At 38.2% G+C, this 16871-nt stretch overlaps 1 protein-coding gene across 1 annotated transcript in view; it reads right to left on the bottom strand.

Moving 5' to 3' along the window:
* Nucleotides 1-16871, bottom strand: part of LOC131258368 (nonsense-mediated mRNA decay factor SMG7) — a 32973-nt gene that overhangs the window by 10939 nt on the left and 5163 nt on the right. Inside the window, exons 2-7 of the mRNA XM_058259643.1 lie at nucleotides 14666-14810; nucleotides 10022-10627; nucleotides 9761-9883; nucleotides 4049-4266; nucleotides 2029-3953; nucleotides 1735-1879 (exon numbers count right to left, since the gene is read on the bottom strand). Of these exons, the coding sequence (XP_058115626.1) occupies nucleotides 2054-3953; nucleotides 4049-4266; nucleotides 9761-9883; nucleotides 10022-10627; nucleotides 14666-14734 (2916 nt within the window). The 5' untranslated portion in view covers nucleotides 14735-14810 and the 3' untranslated portion in view covers nucleotides 1735-1879; nucleotides 2029-2053. The remainder of the gene's footprint in view (nucleotides 1-1734; nucleotides 1880-2028; nucleotides 3954-4048; nucleotides 4267-9760; nucleotides 9884-10021; nucleotides 10628-14665; nucleotides 14811-16871) is intronic.

Below are 16871 nucleotides of genomic sequence, written 5' to 3'. Positions count from 1 at the left end.
GGGTCCCACGTGATGTACAGTCTATCTCAATGATCAGATCTTTTCTAGTGTAATAAACATAAATTGTCCTCTCCTTTTTTAAAGGTAACACTACCAGGGATTAAATCCTAGATCACTCACACAATACAGTCTCCTTTTTAATTTACATAGATCAGATGGCTAAGAGCATCTAACCAAAGTGATTTGAGATGGATGGGCCATCAAGCTAGGCCCCAGATGATGGACGACTTAGATGTACAAATAGATTATATCCATTTTTCAGGCACATGGTTTGAACACAAATTTCCACACTTCTATATGGTAGCACAAACAAACATGGAGAAGTGACTTAAATATGTAAAAAGATTCCTACTAAAGTACCTTACCATGTAAAGCATTTACATATGTAAATGCTTTGCAAACAAACAAACCCTAGAAAGAATCCTCTAGATCTCTACTTAGCTTGCACTGCATTGGCCCACAAAATAGTTGTCGATATAGTCTGAATTTCCTTTAACTAAATTTGCAATTGGAAGACACCTCAAAAGGAAACAAATCATGGTCCAAACCAACTAAATCTCTCTATGACCCTATGGCTTAGGGGTTGAACTGTTGTAGTAACTCTTATATGGTTGTAATATGTAACGCCTAAAGATAGTGCCTGGATGGACTTGTGGGCCCCATAGTCCAACCAAGCACCGACCACAGAAATTCGATTGTATCTTTGGATTCCACAGCCCATCCAACCATTGACCTGGTCCAGAACATCCATCAGGACCATTACTAGGGTCCTGATTTTTCATCGGATCAATCTGGAAGCCTAATGTGCGTCCAGACCTTTCAATAAGGACCCATAAATGGACCTGGTCTGTAATATGGACCCATAGGTGGGCCCAACCTGCAATCATCCAGCAATGGGTCCAATCTGGATCCTGATTGGATCAGTGGATGGTCTTGTTGCATCAATATTATTTTTCTTTATACTTTTGATAGGAGATTCACATGATGAGATTCTTTGTTCCTAGTTTAAAGCACCAGTCAGAAACCCGTAAACTCGGCTTGATTTTGATGTCCAGTCAGATCAGGTCAATTCAGACTAGACCGAGTTAATATTTAACATGGTAGTGAATCCCTAACATATTTAAAATACCCCCAGATAAGCAAAGAAGTTGATGATCTTGGTTACTGTGTTTGCTTTCATGGGCAAGGTCAAATATTCTAGTAATCTCAGCAGCCTCTTGAAACTTTTAGAACCTGCCAAGTAACTCAGTTTGAGCTGTGTCGAGTCTATATAGTTTAAAGAACTGACTCAATGAATCGTGTAGTCTTGATCAATTCAGGCTCACAAGCCAATTTCCCAAGGTCTTGGCTTGAAATCACGTCAAGTTGAGTTGATAAGCAAGTTTTGAGTCGAGTGATGAGTTTAACTTTATAGTTCTACCTTGCATGTCCTTTGACAGGCATAGGACTACTGGCTCAGCTTGCCACTAGGGAATCTTTCAACACTGACCTGTAAGGAGCCAAACCATTCTGAAAGTTCACCTTCGATTAGCTTGGCCTGATTAGAAGGCCGTAAATACTTGGCCTAAGCAACAAGCTGAGCCAGTATAAAAATTGTTAACACGAGTTACAATCTGTTCCTAGTAATGCTCGCTATTTGTTTGGATGTAAAGCAAGTATGATTACACAAGTTAAAAGCCTTTCTCAAAAATTCACCAATTTTGGGATGTTAAATGCAGAGCTGCAGAAAGATACCTGTTTCAGAGGCATGAGCCTGTAATGCTCACAAGACCGTCCATGCTCCAACATAAGTATAACGACATTGAAAGGTCTGCTAAGGTGGAGTCCGAACTCAGTAGCAGCAAGCTTGAGGCCAATCACAAGACAGATTCTCCACAACCTCAAGCACAGGAGAATAAAATCAGTCAAAACTTTGGAGAGCAGAAAATAATTCCAAGCTTCTTAGAACGCCAAACTCAGAAGAGTGACAAAAATAATGATGATATTCTTCATAGAAAGCATGCATATTAATGAATAATGGATCATTACCAGCTATCATCTGATGCCAAGGTTCTCACACGAAGAACTGGCCTGACCAAAGAGATGGTCCTTGATACAGCTCCGGCAGTGGAGCAGACTGTTGATTTCCCCGCTGGACCTGGAGCTGCTGCTGCTGCTGTTCCTTATGAAGCTTCAGATGCTCAAGAGGTTGGTAATCTGACCACATTTTCTGGTCTTCCACCTGGGCCTGTACAGCAGGAGCTTGTTTTCCAGGAAAAGGGAAGCTCATCATACCAGTCGAGATATTGTGATTACCAGAAGCATGGGAATACACATCGCCCATGTAATTGAGGGAATTGTTCCAATCTGCACCTCCTGCAGAGGAAAATTTATATCCATCTAGCCAGCTATAATCATCCATGGGTGGATGCTCATTCTTCAATACCAAGCCAGCCATGGAGTCGTTTATTTGTTTGGTAGGAACAGGGCTGAAACCAGGTGGAGGTCCAAAGTGCCTAACAGGCCGGCTCACCGGACTTTTTCTTGAATTTGTTGCCACATTTGGCAGCTTCATAGTTGGTCCAGAAGGTATTATATGATCATATTTGGATGGCATTACAGCTTCCGAAAATCCTGTCTGTCCAGATAAAATGCCGATAGAATTGAGATTCTCATATGATGAAAAGGGAAGTGAAAATGCATGAGGGTGCGATCCTTGTTGCAACTCGGCTTTAGCAGCTAACACATTCCCAGAAATGCTCAAACTTTCCAATCCATCATCCAAAGAGGCTTGCTGTTCCACAATCCACTTCGAAGTACTCGGATCAACATGTTGGATGGGATGTGGGATAGTATTAGCAAAAGAAAAGGGCAGTTGTGAATTAGCACTTAAACTAGCAACCTGCAGCTGAGGTGCAGAAAGAGCGACCGCATAATTTGCCCAGTCATCTTTAGAAGAATCCTCAACAGGCTTAAGGACCTCATAAGCAATTGATTTTGGGATGCTCACATCAGTATGCTTTTCAGCTACAGTTGGTTTGAAAACAATCACCTCATCCTCCTCTTCTCCTTCCATGTAATACTGTTCCATCGGTTGCATAGCTCCCAAATTCCTTGTTTTCTCAATCGGCATTCCTTGTTTCATTCCAGTGGACAAAGATATGTCTAAAGAAGCACCAATCATATCATGCTCAGACTTTTTGGGCTCAACACCTATAGCAAATTTCTTGAGTTCAAGATCAAAATATATTCCCTGCTGATCAACCCGAACCACACTCATAAGAGCCCTTCCTGCAGCTAGAATCCTTTCCATACGGGCTCTTCTGTCCTTGTTGCTACCATCACTTCCAAAGGAGAGTTTTCTAGAAAAATCGAGAATGAGCTGTGCTGGGAGCAGAGGTAAAAATCCCCTCAGCTCGAAGTCCTCCCACAATGCAAGCCGGTTGCCAGTTTCTCCCTCCTCATACCTGCTCATGTCTGAGAAGCAGGTTTCACCTTCATCACCATCGACAGATACCAACCCACTCAATATAAGCTTGTTCAAGAAAGAAATGCACTGAGTCCAGAAGAATGACCTAGCAGTGGCTTGTTTAACCTCAACATCACTGCCAGTTGCAATATCTGGATTACAAGCTAACCACTCGATGAAAACTAGAATTGCAGGTAACAGATAGCTTGACGAAATATCCTGTAATTGTACACATCTCCTGAGAATATGTCCCACAAACTCAAAGGCAGCAGTAAATGCATTCTGAAGAAGAACTGAACGCTGCAAGATTTCAGCATATGACTGGCCTTCAGATTCCTTGTTTACATTATGAACCATGAATATGAGAATTGCGATAAGCCTAACAACAAAAAGCCCATTTTCAGCAGCATCAGAACCGAAATTCAGCTCCTCTTCAGTTCCAGAAGAAAGAAGATCATGCAGATCAGCCATTACCAAAGAGAAAACTTCTCCAAATGTTTCCAAGCTGGAGAAAGGCACAGCAAGCACAAGTTGGCATTAAAAAGAGAGGATGTGAGAGAAACACGGAATCATTATAATGCTAAAAAAACCAAAAAGTACCTCGTGCGTGTAAAAAGAATGCCATTTAGTCGGACAAATCGAACACAAAAGGTTTTATAAATCTCTGGGATACTGAACACTCCTTTTATGGGATTAATTTCGGTTTTGACATCTTTCGCTGGAAGCTTAATTTCCCCTCTTCCTCTTCCTCTCCCATTCATTCGCTTGACTGAGTTAATTTTGGCATCCCCAGGCAGTTGGGAGTAGCTCTGACGGTTCTGCCGAAAATAAGAATGACGAACAATGAAACAGATCTTGAGAGTTGTAAATGCAAGATCCAGGAACAACATAAGTATGGCTTGTTACCATTTCACAGCATAGATAAACATGCCAACATTATAAAGAATAAAATATGCAAATAATTAACAGGACAGCTCAATCTATACAATAAAACCAACCAGTTGGTCATCTCATAGAATCTGGCTCGAAATTGGCAGTCGGCCTAACTGGTTTGACGACTCAGCTGCAGACCTAAACACTTTGAGATTGATGCTTCCCCCCACATGCTAATCTGTTGTCACCAATGTTCTGAGAATCGCCAATATTGTCGATTATATCACCGATAATATCAGTATTGCCAGCTCGGCAATACCGATAATGCTGGTAGTATCAGAAATTCCATACATCGCTAAGTATTGCCAATGTTTTCGACTGTGTAAATTCCAGGTGTCGCTAGTATAACAAATGTATCAGCGGTATTTTAATAATATCGCCAATGTACGGTATCGCAAAAATCCATTTCTAATTTTAAATGTTTTTGTGTATATGTATGCATGGATGGATGGATGGATCATGGATGTATGTATGCATGAATGGATGGATGGATCATGGATGTATGTATGCATGGATGGATGGATGCACAAGTGTTGTGTATGAATGCATGAATGGATGGATAGATTTTTTATTTATTTTTTTAAATTTTTGAGTTAGCTTGTCAGTACACGCTTCACTGTTAGCCACCGCCACTAGTGTGTATGGATGGATGGATCATGCATGTGTGTTTGTATGTGCGTGCATGCATGGATGGCTGGTTGGACGGATGGATGTATCCATCCACCATTTTTCTCATGCTTCCTCAATGTTTCCCCGAGTCAGAGATACATGCTTTTGGGCCCCCATTAAAGGAAAACTTATTTTATGATTCCAAAATATGCAAATATGCATCTTTTTTTTTTTTGCTATTATTTGATTTTTAAATATGTAAATATGTGTATTTTAGCATCTCCTAAAGTATCTAAAAGATTCCACCATTTTCCTCATGTTTCCCTTAGTTTGGGTCACATGCTTTTAGGCCCCCATTAAAGGGAAACTAATAATGTATGTGTCTTTTTTGCAATTATTTGATTCCTAAATATGCAAATATGCGTATTTTAGCATCTCCTAAAGTTTCAGTGAGAAATTCCACCATTTTCCCCATGTTTCCCTGTCTCCACCAATCAGCGATACGTTTCTGGTATCAATGATATCGATACATGTTTTCGTATCCCATCCAACAATACATGTACAATATTGATACTACGAATACTGACAGTGTTCCAAATATCGGTGATTTATCGATAATATCGTCGATATTATTGGTGTCACCACATTAGGGGTATCGAAACTACTGAAAGTATAAATATTTCCAAACATCATTTGATATTTTCGATAATATCGGCAACAATGTTTTTAGTATCGACGATATCAGCCGATATATCCCACAATATATCGTGTATCCTAACTGAGTAATATGAAACGCCAAGGTAGTATATGAAATTCTTCATATCGTAGAAGATATCGCATGATATCGCAATGTATGGCATAATATTGTACATATCGCGAAACATCGCAACCGGTCCCTTTCATAAAATTCTCGATATCGATGATATCTGTCGATAACGCACGGAAACGTGGGAAGTCCAGGTCTTTCTTCAAAAATTTTGGAAAAAAAATAATAATTCTAAATTTCTTTTTCTTGATTCCTCTCCACTTCTAACTAGATTTATTGTGAATTTCAACCATTCCTCTTGAATCCCTCTGAAGAAAAACACAAATTTTGAGTCTGAATCAAGATCCAGGCCAATTTGAGGTCCTTTTCGATCCTGTGAACATTTTCAAGTTTAAAATCATCGATTTGGGAGCTTTGATTGCGAGATTTGGGGGAGATGAACCGATTTGCACAAATTTGGAGAAAAATCATTTTTTTCCCAATTTCTCCCAAATCGATTGCAATCTTATTGTCCAAACACGAAATCGAACATGTAACCTAATCTAGTGATTCTTGGTAATTTGGGGATTTTCCAAAAAAAATTAATTAAAAAATATTTTTTTCAAGAATATTTTTTTCAAAATTTCACTTTGATTAGTAGTCAATTGGCCCCCATTTCAGAGTATTTAGGAGTGTTTGATGAAATCATCATCATATTCACTCTAGTTTTGGGATTTTGGGGAAGATTGGCCAATTTGCAGAAAGTTGAGCAAAATTCAAAACTATTCCAAATCAATTGCAAATTGCAATCTTAGTGTCTAAACATAAAATCAAACATGTATGTAGCTTAATCTAGTGATTCTTGGTAATTTGAGATTTTTCAAAAAATAATAATAATAATAAATATAAAAATATATATTTTTTCAAAATTCCGCTTCGATCAACGGTCAATTAGCCCCCATTTTAAAGTTTTTTTTTCAAAGCTTCACTCCTAAAGTATGCATAGCTAAATGCGGGTCTAAGCCACGACCACACATCATTCATGCGTATATTTCTAGTTTTCTACCTCTCCTTTTGCTTTTGAATGTATTGCCTGTGTTTCTATACATGTCTTCTTACATTTGCAAATTATATGATTGACTTTGAATATACTTGCATCAGTTCCATGATACTGATGATATAAATGATAAAATCCCCAAGACCAACGATAATATCTATGATACCAAGGAAACATCCATAAATAGGTGAAAACTGATAGAAAAATGGGAAATTTACAAAAACCCTAAGAAAATCTCCATTTTGGTTTTTTTTTAATTTTGTTATTTAGGTGATTTTGTATTGAATTGAAGTTTAGATGTAAGGAGAAATCTCGACTCGAAACAAAAACAAGCTGAAACTCAAAGGAGACGGAAAATCAATAGAAACTTCATTTCTATTTTTCAAATGTTAGCATGGACTGCAATGAAAATCCATGCGATGCATGATTCTCATGCACTAACATGGATTTGTGGCGAAAAAACTAACATTTAAGTGAAAATGGGAGAAAATTGGGAAATTCTACTTTTTCCATTTTTATATTGAAAAATATGTGTTCTTCATTGTTAATTACGGTAAAAATTTCATATATTAATGATTGTTGGCCAATCTATTGATTTGTTACAAAAAAAAATTATTTATTTTGTACTTTTTTTTATACAACACATGGTTTAGGCCTCTTTAAAATGGAAAGTTATTGTGTATAGTTGTTTTTACAACATTTTGATATCTACATGTGTAAATGTGCATTTTAACATCTGTGGAAGTTTCACTGAAAACTTGCACCTTTTTCCAAACGTTCCCCTCATTCAGCTATATTTTTCCAAGTATCTGCAATAATATCTGTGATACCCAAACAAGTTTACCTATCCCCAATCATTGACAAATGTAACTACACCGATACTCTGCAAATAGGTTGTAGAAGTCATTTCAGTCATCGTTACAACCAACGTTTTAAATATCGACGATATTGGCTGATATACCCCATGATATATCTTGTATCCAACCTATGCGATACGAAACACATAGATGGTGTCGATATATCTCACATGTTCGATCCGGTGAGTATTTTCAATTTCCGATCCCTTTTTTTGTTGAAATTATGTTAAATTAGTGTCAAATGGTTATAAATCCATTGGTTCTTCATGTTTTGCATGAAAAGTCATGGAATTGGAGCTTTGATTTTGATATTCATTGGTTCTTCATGTTTTCCATGTTTTTTTTTTTTTTTTTTTTTTTTGTAATTTTCCTTCAACTAGCTATCAACTAAGACTAATTTCAAAGTATTTAGGAGTGTTTGATGAAATGATCATCACGTACACTGTAAATGGTATGCATTCAATTTGAATATGGTTGCATAATTTTGATCATATAACGCATAGGTTACCACCCTATACAAAGGAAACCTATTATGTGCACTTCTTTTTTGAGATGTTATGATTTAAAAGTATGTATAAAGATCTTTTTTAACAATCCTTGAAGTTTCATTGAAAAATTCAACCAATTTCCCAATGTTCCCCATGTTTCCAAAAAAGTGTGATAAATTACTCGATACAAACGATATATCTCGTGCAATAGCCGTACGTATCTGTATCCCAAGGATGCGATACGCAACGCGATACCAATATTTCGAACACTAGTTACAACTACTTCAGATTTTCCATCATGGCTATTCTTAATCCCAATCCCATCGTTTATGGCATTCACCACAATTGCTTCACCAAAAGTAGCACACTCCAAGAGCTTTGGTAGGATTTTCGCGGTAAATCCTCAAATTCCAAATCGAGTTTGTTTTCCATGAGTTTCATTTCGAGTTCACGCGGAAGATCCATCTCCATCCATTGTGGACCCCATGCCCATTACGTTGATTGAGATCCCACGGAAGTAGATTGGAATTGATGCGTAGGCAATGTAATCCCACCAGCTCTTGACCTCAAACAATGCATATTCCTATAAATAATGCAGACATGGCAAGCAAGTGATGATAATCAGGATAAATCCTTTTGCCAGTGGGCCCAAAGTTGTTATGCCCAGTGCACTTTTGGGAATTCAGTCAAGTATGCTTTTAAATTATAATGCGGCTATACCAAATCTGTATTGGTCACCCATATTATGCAATATGAGGGTGATCCATTCCATTAAAAAAAAAAATAGGCTGGAGCAGCCTGTATCAGCTGATACTCAGATGATGCTGCCCAAACCGGTGCCAATACATGCCAATCAGGACATAAAGGCCTTGTTCCTGCAAATTCTAGACTTGGTATATTAGAAGTCCAGATTTTGGAAGCAAAATATCAACTATTACATTTTTCCACTTATTTTCACCCATGCAGGAAACTTAGAAACTTCATTTTAGACTAAACTTATGCCCATTTTGGGATCAAAACGCAAGATTTGAATGCTGTGGCGAAATTGACCATTTTGGAAATATAGGAAGGGTAAACCATCACTTCTTTTTCATTTTTGTCATCTTTGTGTTTCAATTACAATTTACAAACTATTTGGTTGCCTTTTAGCAGGTCAAGATAAATGAAACATTCTAATCAAAGAATGGTCTGCTACACCATTGAATACACATGTTAAAAGCACAAAAAAAAAAAAAATAAATAAATAATAATTGATAGACTAGTGTTTTAGATTCTTTTTTCCTATTTTTCTAATAAATTTCAAGATTTATGGGCTAACAAAACGTGTGATACAGGTCCATCTCATCAAGATGCACTTGGATCCTGTCATTTTTGGGCCAGGCATTATGCCTACCAATACTGATATTTGCGCAAGTGAGCACTTTTGAACTGTTAGGTGTGTCTGGACACAACACAGTCGGCGACAATGTATAATTGTGTTAACATCAGATTCATCCTCTGGGAAGAGGTAGACTTGCAAATCATTCACCAACTACAAGTTCAGCTCAAATAAGATCATACGTCAACAGCCAATTGGTTGAGAAACATGTACTTCACATTTAATGGAAATGCAGAAAGAATTACCTTCTCGAATACAATAATCAAGTTGTCCCTTGCTGTTGAGAAGGGGCAATCTACTGCCAAACTCCGAAAGTACCGGTAGACTGCTACCAGATCATCCCCAGAATAGGATGCCAATATTGCAAGCTGATATAAAAAAAACAGCAGTTGTAATGTTCACATGAGTTCATTGGAAACATCGTTATAACTGCTGAAAGGAGAAAAAAGATAATGACCAACAATCAATCCAGTCCCATGATCTACTGTAACATAAAAAAGAGAGACCTGATGATGGGGATTGCCACTTGAAGGCCAAAGGGAAGCTGCCTCTATGTAGTAACTTGAAGCAGCAGCATAATCACGGCTGACAGAGTCGCCCTCTCCATATAATCCTTTGTAACGAGCAAGATCACCCAAGTATATAAGACAACGGTGACAGGATATCAAGCCTTTCTTCATCTCAGCTGATTTCTTTTCATCTTTCCCCAGATTAATTTGATTCCCTGGACCCTCAGAAAAATATCCTAGAGGGAGCCCATATTTTGCTCTGATTTTCAGAATCAGATCATGGTAAAATCCAGTTGCTTCTGATAGGAAGCCTTTGAAAACAGAACGTATTTTCTTAATTCGGTCAGGTCGAGCAACACCTTTTCCACCGTGAGCTGTGACAGATCCTGCAGATGCTGAAGCAGAATTCATATGTGCCCTGAACTCCTCTATTCGTTTGTAGTGTAACTGCCACAAGCCATACTCTATTTCATGTAACTCAGAAAAATCATGATCCTCGAGAATTATGGCTTCATAATTTTCTCTCATTTGTAGCCATGCATTAGGATCTGAAGGTATCTTTGCCTGGGCCGCCTTCCTAAGTCCCTTCTCCAACTCATTATTCTGCAAAAAGGGAATCATAGATTCACAGTTAAAGGTGTTGGAAATGGAAGTGCCTCATAATTTACAAGGAGTGGAGTAACAAGCAATAATTATTCACTGCAAACATGTAACATTGCCTCATGGCTGATATGTCTACAATGATCATTTGAGAGATTCATAATACACAGTTTGAACATTCCAATTCCCAAGTAACATGGTATTAAACAATATGCTGCCACCATTAATAAAAAATTAGGCACCTTTTTTGTTAGTAAGGTGGGTGGTTAGCCCCAGTGGATTTTCTCTTTCCCGCCAGCTTGTGTTGTTTTCTTTTCTTTTCTTTTCTAAGAAATAGATAGTAGAAGATGAAGGAGAAGAAATAGCCCCTGTTTTCTTTTCTTTTATCTATTTCTGTTTTCTTTTCTTTTCTAAGAAATAGATAAAAGAAGAAGAATACTAGGGTTTCTTTTGACAAGGTCAGTTTGTGATTCTGTTTGTAGTTACTGGTCAGTTTACAGCAATTCCATAATTTCAGTTTTAGTAAATTTCCTAATCTGCACAGGAGTAAGGTGAATGTAACTACAACTTTAATTATCTTTACAAAGAATTTCAATGTTTATGAGTATCATGAAGAAAACCTTACTTTCGAGCTTTTGTTGCATAAATGCACCTTCGAAGGCCAACCCCAAATAGCTGGGACTACAGCTGGCAACAGATCGGGTTGACTAGCAAGCCAACCAATCTGACCCACATAACAGTCAAGCTTGGGTTGAGCTTATCAGGTTTCAGATTGGGATCAGGTCAGAAAAATCATCATCATCATATAAGCCTTAAACCAAGTAATTGGGGTCGGCAGGATGAATCCTATTCCTCCATTCCACTCTATCAAGGGCCACCTGATGAGGACATCGTGCACACGCACGCCCGCACACCACCACCCCTACGCACGTACGTACGTAGAAGGACTCCACCATCGATCTGGCTCAATGACGACGTTTAAGGATGGCCTCCTAGTTAGAAGACAAGTTTCAGTTCAGAACAAGTGGGCCCGATAGTCAAGAAAAGCCCATCATGGGATCTCATGATCGTGGCCCACTCGTCGGATTGATTTCATATTTTAGGTTTTGCTAATTGTTATTATTTAGAACATTATGAACGCTTTAGATTTCTCTGTTTGGTTTTTATTTTAGTTTACTTTATCGTCAAGTAATAGGTTTGCGCACATGGTGCGAGTTTTGGGGTATAGGATTTTCCCTATAAATAGGCACCCCTTGTAGTTCTTTTGATTTATTGAAGTTAATAAAAAAATTTCTGTTTTATTTTTCTGCTCTTTTCGTGAGTTATGGAAGAATTCAAAAGTGGGTGCGAACTACCATGGTGCGAAGCCACATCGATCCCGATTCACCCCCATCCTCCATCATCTTTTTTTTTCATCTTCCCCACCATCCGTACTTCGAATTCGTCTCTTTTGTTACATCAGATTTCTTCATCACAGCAGGTTTCCAGATTTCGGCCTGCAGGCGAGCTGAAACTTCGGCGGAGCACCACACACAAGCCGTAGCTCGGATCGACCCGAAACTTCGGGGTTTTGGAGCATCCCCCTGGCCGACTAAGGCCAAAGAAAGTTTTTCTGCAAACGACGCCCCCTCACACGTGCGGCCGGGTACCTGCACATGTGCGAGCGCCCTAGGCCCGCTGTCCATACGCGGAATCGTCTTTTGGCTCAGGTTTTTATCCTCTTTTATCCTCTCATAGCCGTTTTTCATGAATCCTACTCCTAGATTACGTTTTTCGTAAGTTATTTGCCAATTTCCTTACCCTAGGGTTCCCCGACTTGGAATTTCTGAATCCTTGGATTAGGGACTGATTACTATGCATGTGTGGATAGTTATTTCTTATCTTTGAGTATCGTTTGGTTCATAATTTTTATTGATCTAGCCCTATCATGTGTAAGCCTGGACCCGCATAGATTCCCCTTAATTGAATGTTTGGACTTTCATGTGGGATATGGAATTTGTGTAATTGTTTCTGAACTAACATGATCTTAAGCCTAAAATCTCGCATATCATATTTAATTTTCATGTCCTACATCACCGCCAGACCTTCAATTAGACCATAGGTCATTCAAATCTTTTCTTAGTACCTCCATCCACATCCTTTTGGGCCTTCCCCTTACCCTTTTCGAGCAAAAAAGTGCAACTGGCATTATTCTAACTCAGATCTCCACCAAGCTAGCAAACAACATTTACCCACCTAGGACCATTTTTTATCAGGTCAGAAAAATGCAATCCATTAAGTAAACAGATTGAACTTGGGTTGGCATTGGCTCAACCAGAGCTGACCCACCCAAATATATTATACGTAATAAATATGTAAATGAGCAAGGCTCAACAACTGTGCGCATGCTTTAGTGGTAGAAGTGTCTGGAACTTGTAAAAGGTTTTGCATGCATAGGAATCTGCTCATAGCTCGGGCCACGATTTTAGACCGGTATAGTAAATGGGGATGGGCTCAAGCTTACCCTGACCCAGCCCAACTCATTGCCAACCCTAGCTGGGGCAAGACAATGATGACAATGATCATTTCGCATTTGAAGGGCATGAGTAAAGGAGATGTGTACTTTCCAATGAATGACAAGTCAACTGTAATATGAGAATTTTACTAACCCGAGTACTTCTACAACACACAAGGATGACAATATAGTGGCATCCAGTGTTTTAAATAGTTTCGCTGTGTGGCGTGAAGCTTAGCCTTAATGCCACGTAGCTCATGAAAACAACTTAAGTCACGCATAGCCTATGCTACACGCTAGGTAGCTTACGCTACAAATTAATTTTCACTAAAAGATTAAAATCAATTAATGTTTAAAATTATTTGTTACGTTTTTCTTTTTTTAATATAAAAATTAGTTAATTTTTTCAATAATTTTAGTAAAATAATAAAAGCAGTAGTATTAAATCAGTTAGGCTGCTTTTTCTTTACCTTTATACTCAATCTTTGCCTCTCCTTTTTCTATTATTTTAGGTTGTGTTTAGTTGTACCAAATGTCATAAATTTCATTATTTATCAAACTAATTGGTGCAAATGAAGAGCGGGGGGGCAGAGGATTTTTGTTGTCCCACTCAGTTTCTACCTGCACTTTCAATTTTCAATCTTATATATCCATCTTGGTCTCTGGATTGCCTCTGAGCTAGAGCTCCCTCACCCAATTAGTGACACCATCTATCTTATCCGCAAGTTGATATACCTGCTCTGTGAATGCATGGACCAGTTAAGCTATTTGCGAGGACTCTACTAGTGAGTCATGATTGGTTTCCTTTGGTATCCGGTCACTTTTTTGGTAGGCCACTTTTGGGCAACAAACCATGTCAAAACCACATGCAATTGGCGCAATTTGAAAGCCTGTTACTTTAGCATTTAAAGAAGTTCAAGATCATGGAATTCCGATATGGCTTGAGTGGGTTGGGGTGAATTTATAATTTCCTATTGCATTATTTGTGTGTGTGTGTGGGGGGGGTAATTTATAATTTATAATTTCCTATTGCATTAGGATTTTCATTTGTTTCTCACGTGTAACTCTTTTTCTTATGTTATGTTTTATTAAATAAAAAAGAGAATGGTTTGGTGGTTTAACATGTGTTGCTAATCAGTAGAGGTGAGAGAAGGCAGTTCAACCACTCATTGTGTACTAGTGTACTGTTGGGACTTGGGAATCATTCCCCCAGTCTTTGTTTCATGGTGAGGTGTAGAAAATATTTTACAATTGTTGCAGCTCCTGATCTAAGGAAAATCATGACCAGATCAGCCCATCATCGACTACCCATTGCATCATAACTTTACAGATAAGAAAAAGGGCAAAATTAGATTATTATTATTATTATTTTTAATGAAGGATGGCAAAATCGGAAAAATAGGACGATGCCTAGCTAATCATTTGCTTACAGTAGAAAGTAATACATTAAATTTCATGCGAGTCTAGGACAAATGAAACACAAGTAAACAAACCAAAAATAAGAAGAGCCAAAGAACACAACCAACAAAACAAGATCAAACACGTACCTTGTTGAAAAGACGTTGGACATGCTCCCGTATAGGAGCAGATGAGTTATCCATCGGTACGGTCATCATCCATCAAATATGGGACACCATAACTTCATGAAATGAATAGCTTTACCATAGATGTATTTAACCTATATCATCAAACCTATGCAAGAACTAAAAGCATAAGTAACTAATTCAAAGAAGCAAAGAATACTGCTGCAAAGTGAAAAATAGACAAAAAAACTAATCACATAGTAAGGTTAAAGCAGGTAGATCCATCAAAAAGGCATGCAAAACTCATAATATTGTCAACAGGAAACAAATAAATTAATAAATAAAATAAGCCAATTTCAAATAGTTCAACCTACAGCTATTCTAAGAATCAAGCACAAGTGAATTCCTTCAAGAAAAGGCCAAAATTCAACTTGATTATTATTTATTTCTCTCTTTAAAAGACTATCTCAATTATATCTCAATTGAAATTTGGGAATCGATATAATTTTGTTTTCAGAAAGGATTAAAGGAACATGTTAGAGAGTCGATTAAATACTTCACTAAGTGGAGGTTGGTTGTTTCAACTGATCAACAGACCGAGAGTCATTCCCTAAAACGGGAAAAGCCACTCACATAGATTACCAACTCCTTACTAGAGGGAAGGGCAGAAGAGTACGGTCCAATTAGCTACCAATATGATACATCAGCCCTGACACATAATTGGTGGTGTCATCATCGCCTTGTCACATGCGGGTGAACCATACAAATCCTATTTCACTGATCATTACAATTTAAGGCCCTACCCTTAGTAACTATATAAACCTTCATATCCCTTTTTCCCACCTCAATCCAGCTCCTTTTATGTCTTCCCCTCAATCCTCCTTTAAGGCCCAAATCAAAGTTCCCAACTTATCAGGGATGTCTCCACCTTCTTAGCACATGCACAAGCCATCTAAATCATCCCTCACTTTTATTTCCTCCCAATGCTACTCTTAGGTCAATCCAGATGTCATCATTTTTAGTTCCTTCCATATTGATCGTCTCATGTTAATGTCGCCCCTACTTAACACTACCGTGTACAGCATAGTTTGTGATCAAACAGTCGCCTTATAAAATTTTCCCTCAAGATTCACTAGCACGTGGTGATCAAACACCACTCCAATGGCAAATTATCCCTCCTCAGTTTTGTCTCCTACCACTGCTACTCTTAGGTCCCTCCAGATGTTGTCGTTTTCAGTTCTATCCTTCTTAGTCTTCCAATTGTTGATCTCAACATCATCATATCTGCAATGGTCCTCATATGCTAATGTCACCCCTACTAGACACTTCCACATACAGCATAGCAGGTCCAACGGTCGCCTTATAAAATTTTCCTACAAGATTCACTAGCATGCAGTGATCAAACACCACTCCAACGGCACATCTGCACTTCATTGGCCAAGATCTGATTCTATTGGAAACAATCTCATCTATCTCTCTATCCATTCGAATTATGCTGCCTATGTAATGAAATGTCATTACTTTGATGAATCTCATGGACATTGACTTTAAGTAAAGCCTCGCCTCTGCAATACATCATCATCATCATCATCTAACCTTATCCCAACTAATTGGGGTTGGCAACAAGAATCCTGTTGCGCCATTCCACTCAATCAAAGACAGCCTCAGGGCCCTCACCTCTACAACAGTACCTACTAAAATAGCATTCCAAATACTGTATTGGTTCTGCTAATTGTTAAACCTACAGACATCATTATCTGAGGCATTATAATTGATATAAGTTAGTTGTCTTCAGTCATCAAAAGTGAGGTTGTTGTTGACGAGAAAACAATTGAAGCAGCATGATTCATTTACTCATTAGGCATCACTGTTGGTTTCACCACAACTAAGTAGTCAATTGGTTTCAATTCCCCTCCCCATGCTTTACCCGATGCACGTGGTTTGCAGGTGATTGCGTGCATTTGTAGGAATTAGTCGCTCCTTAAAAAGGGGTAGAGACACCCAGCGTCATTTTATAAAAAAATAAAAAAAATAAAAAAATAAGTAGTCAATTGGTAAACCCATCTCTCCAAGAAGAATTTCTAGCCCAACTACCCTACTTTCTCACATAGACCATTCAATCTCAATATGCTATTAAGCAGTGAACTATCATCCCAATATGATTTCATAATTAGTCGAGATTGGGTGAAATTTACACATTTTCATCTCCACAATGTTCTTCTTTGCTCAT

The sequence above is a fragment of the Magnolia sinica genome, chromosome 10 (genome assembly GCF_029962835.1).
Source record: "Magnolia sinica isolate HGM2019 chromosome 10, MsV1, whole genome shotgun sequence".
NCBI classification, from domain to species: Eukaryota; Viridiplantae; Streptophyta; class Magnoliopsida; order Magnoliales; family Magnoliaceae; genus Magnolia; species Magnolia sinica.
This window is presented reverse-complemented; position numbering and strand designations above follow the sequence as displayed.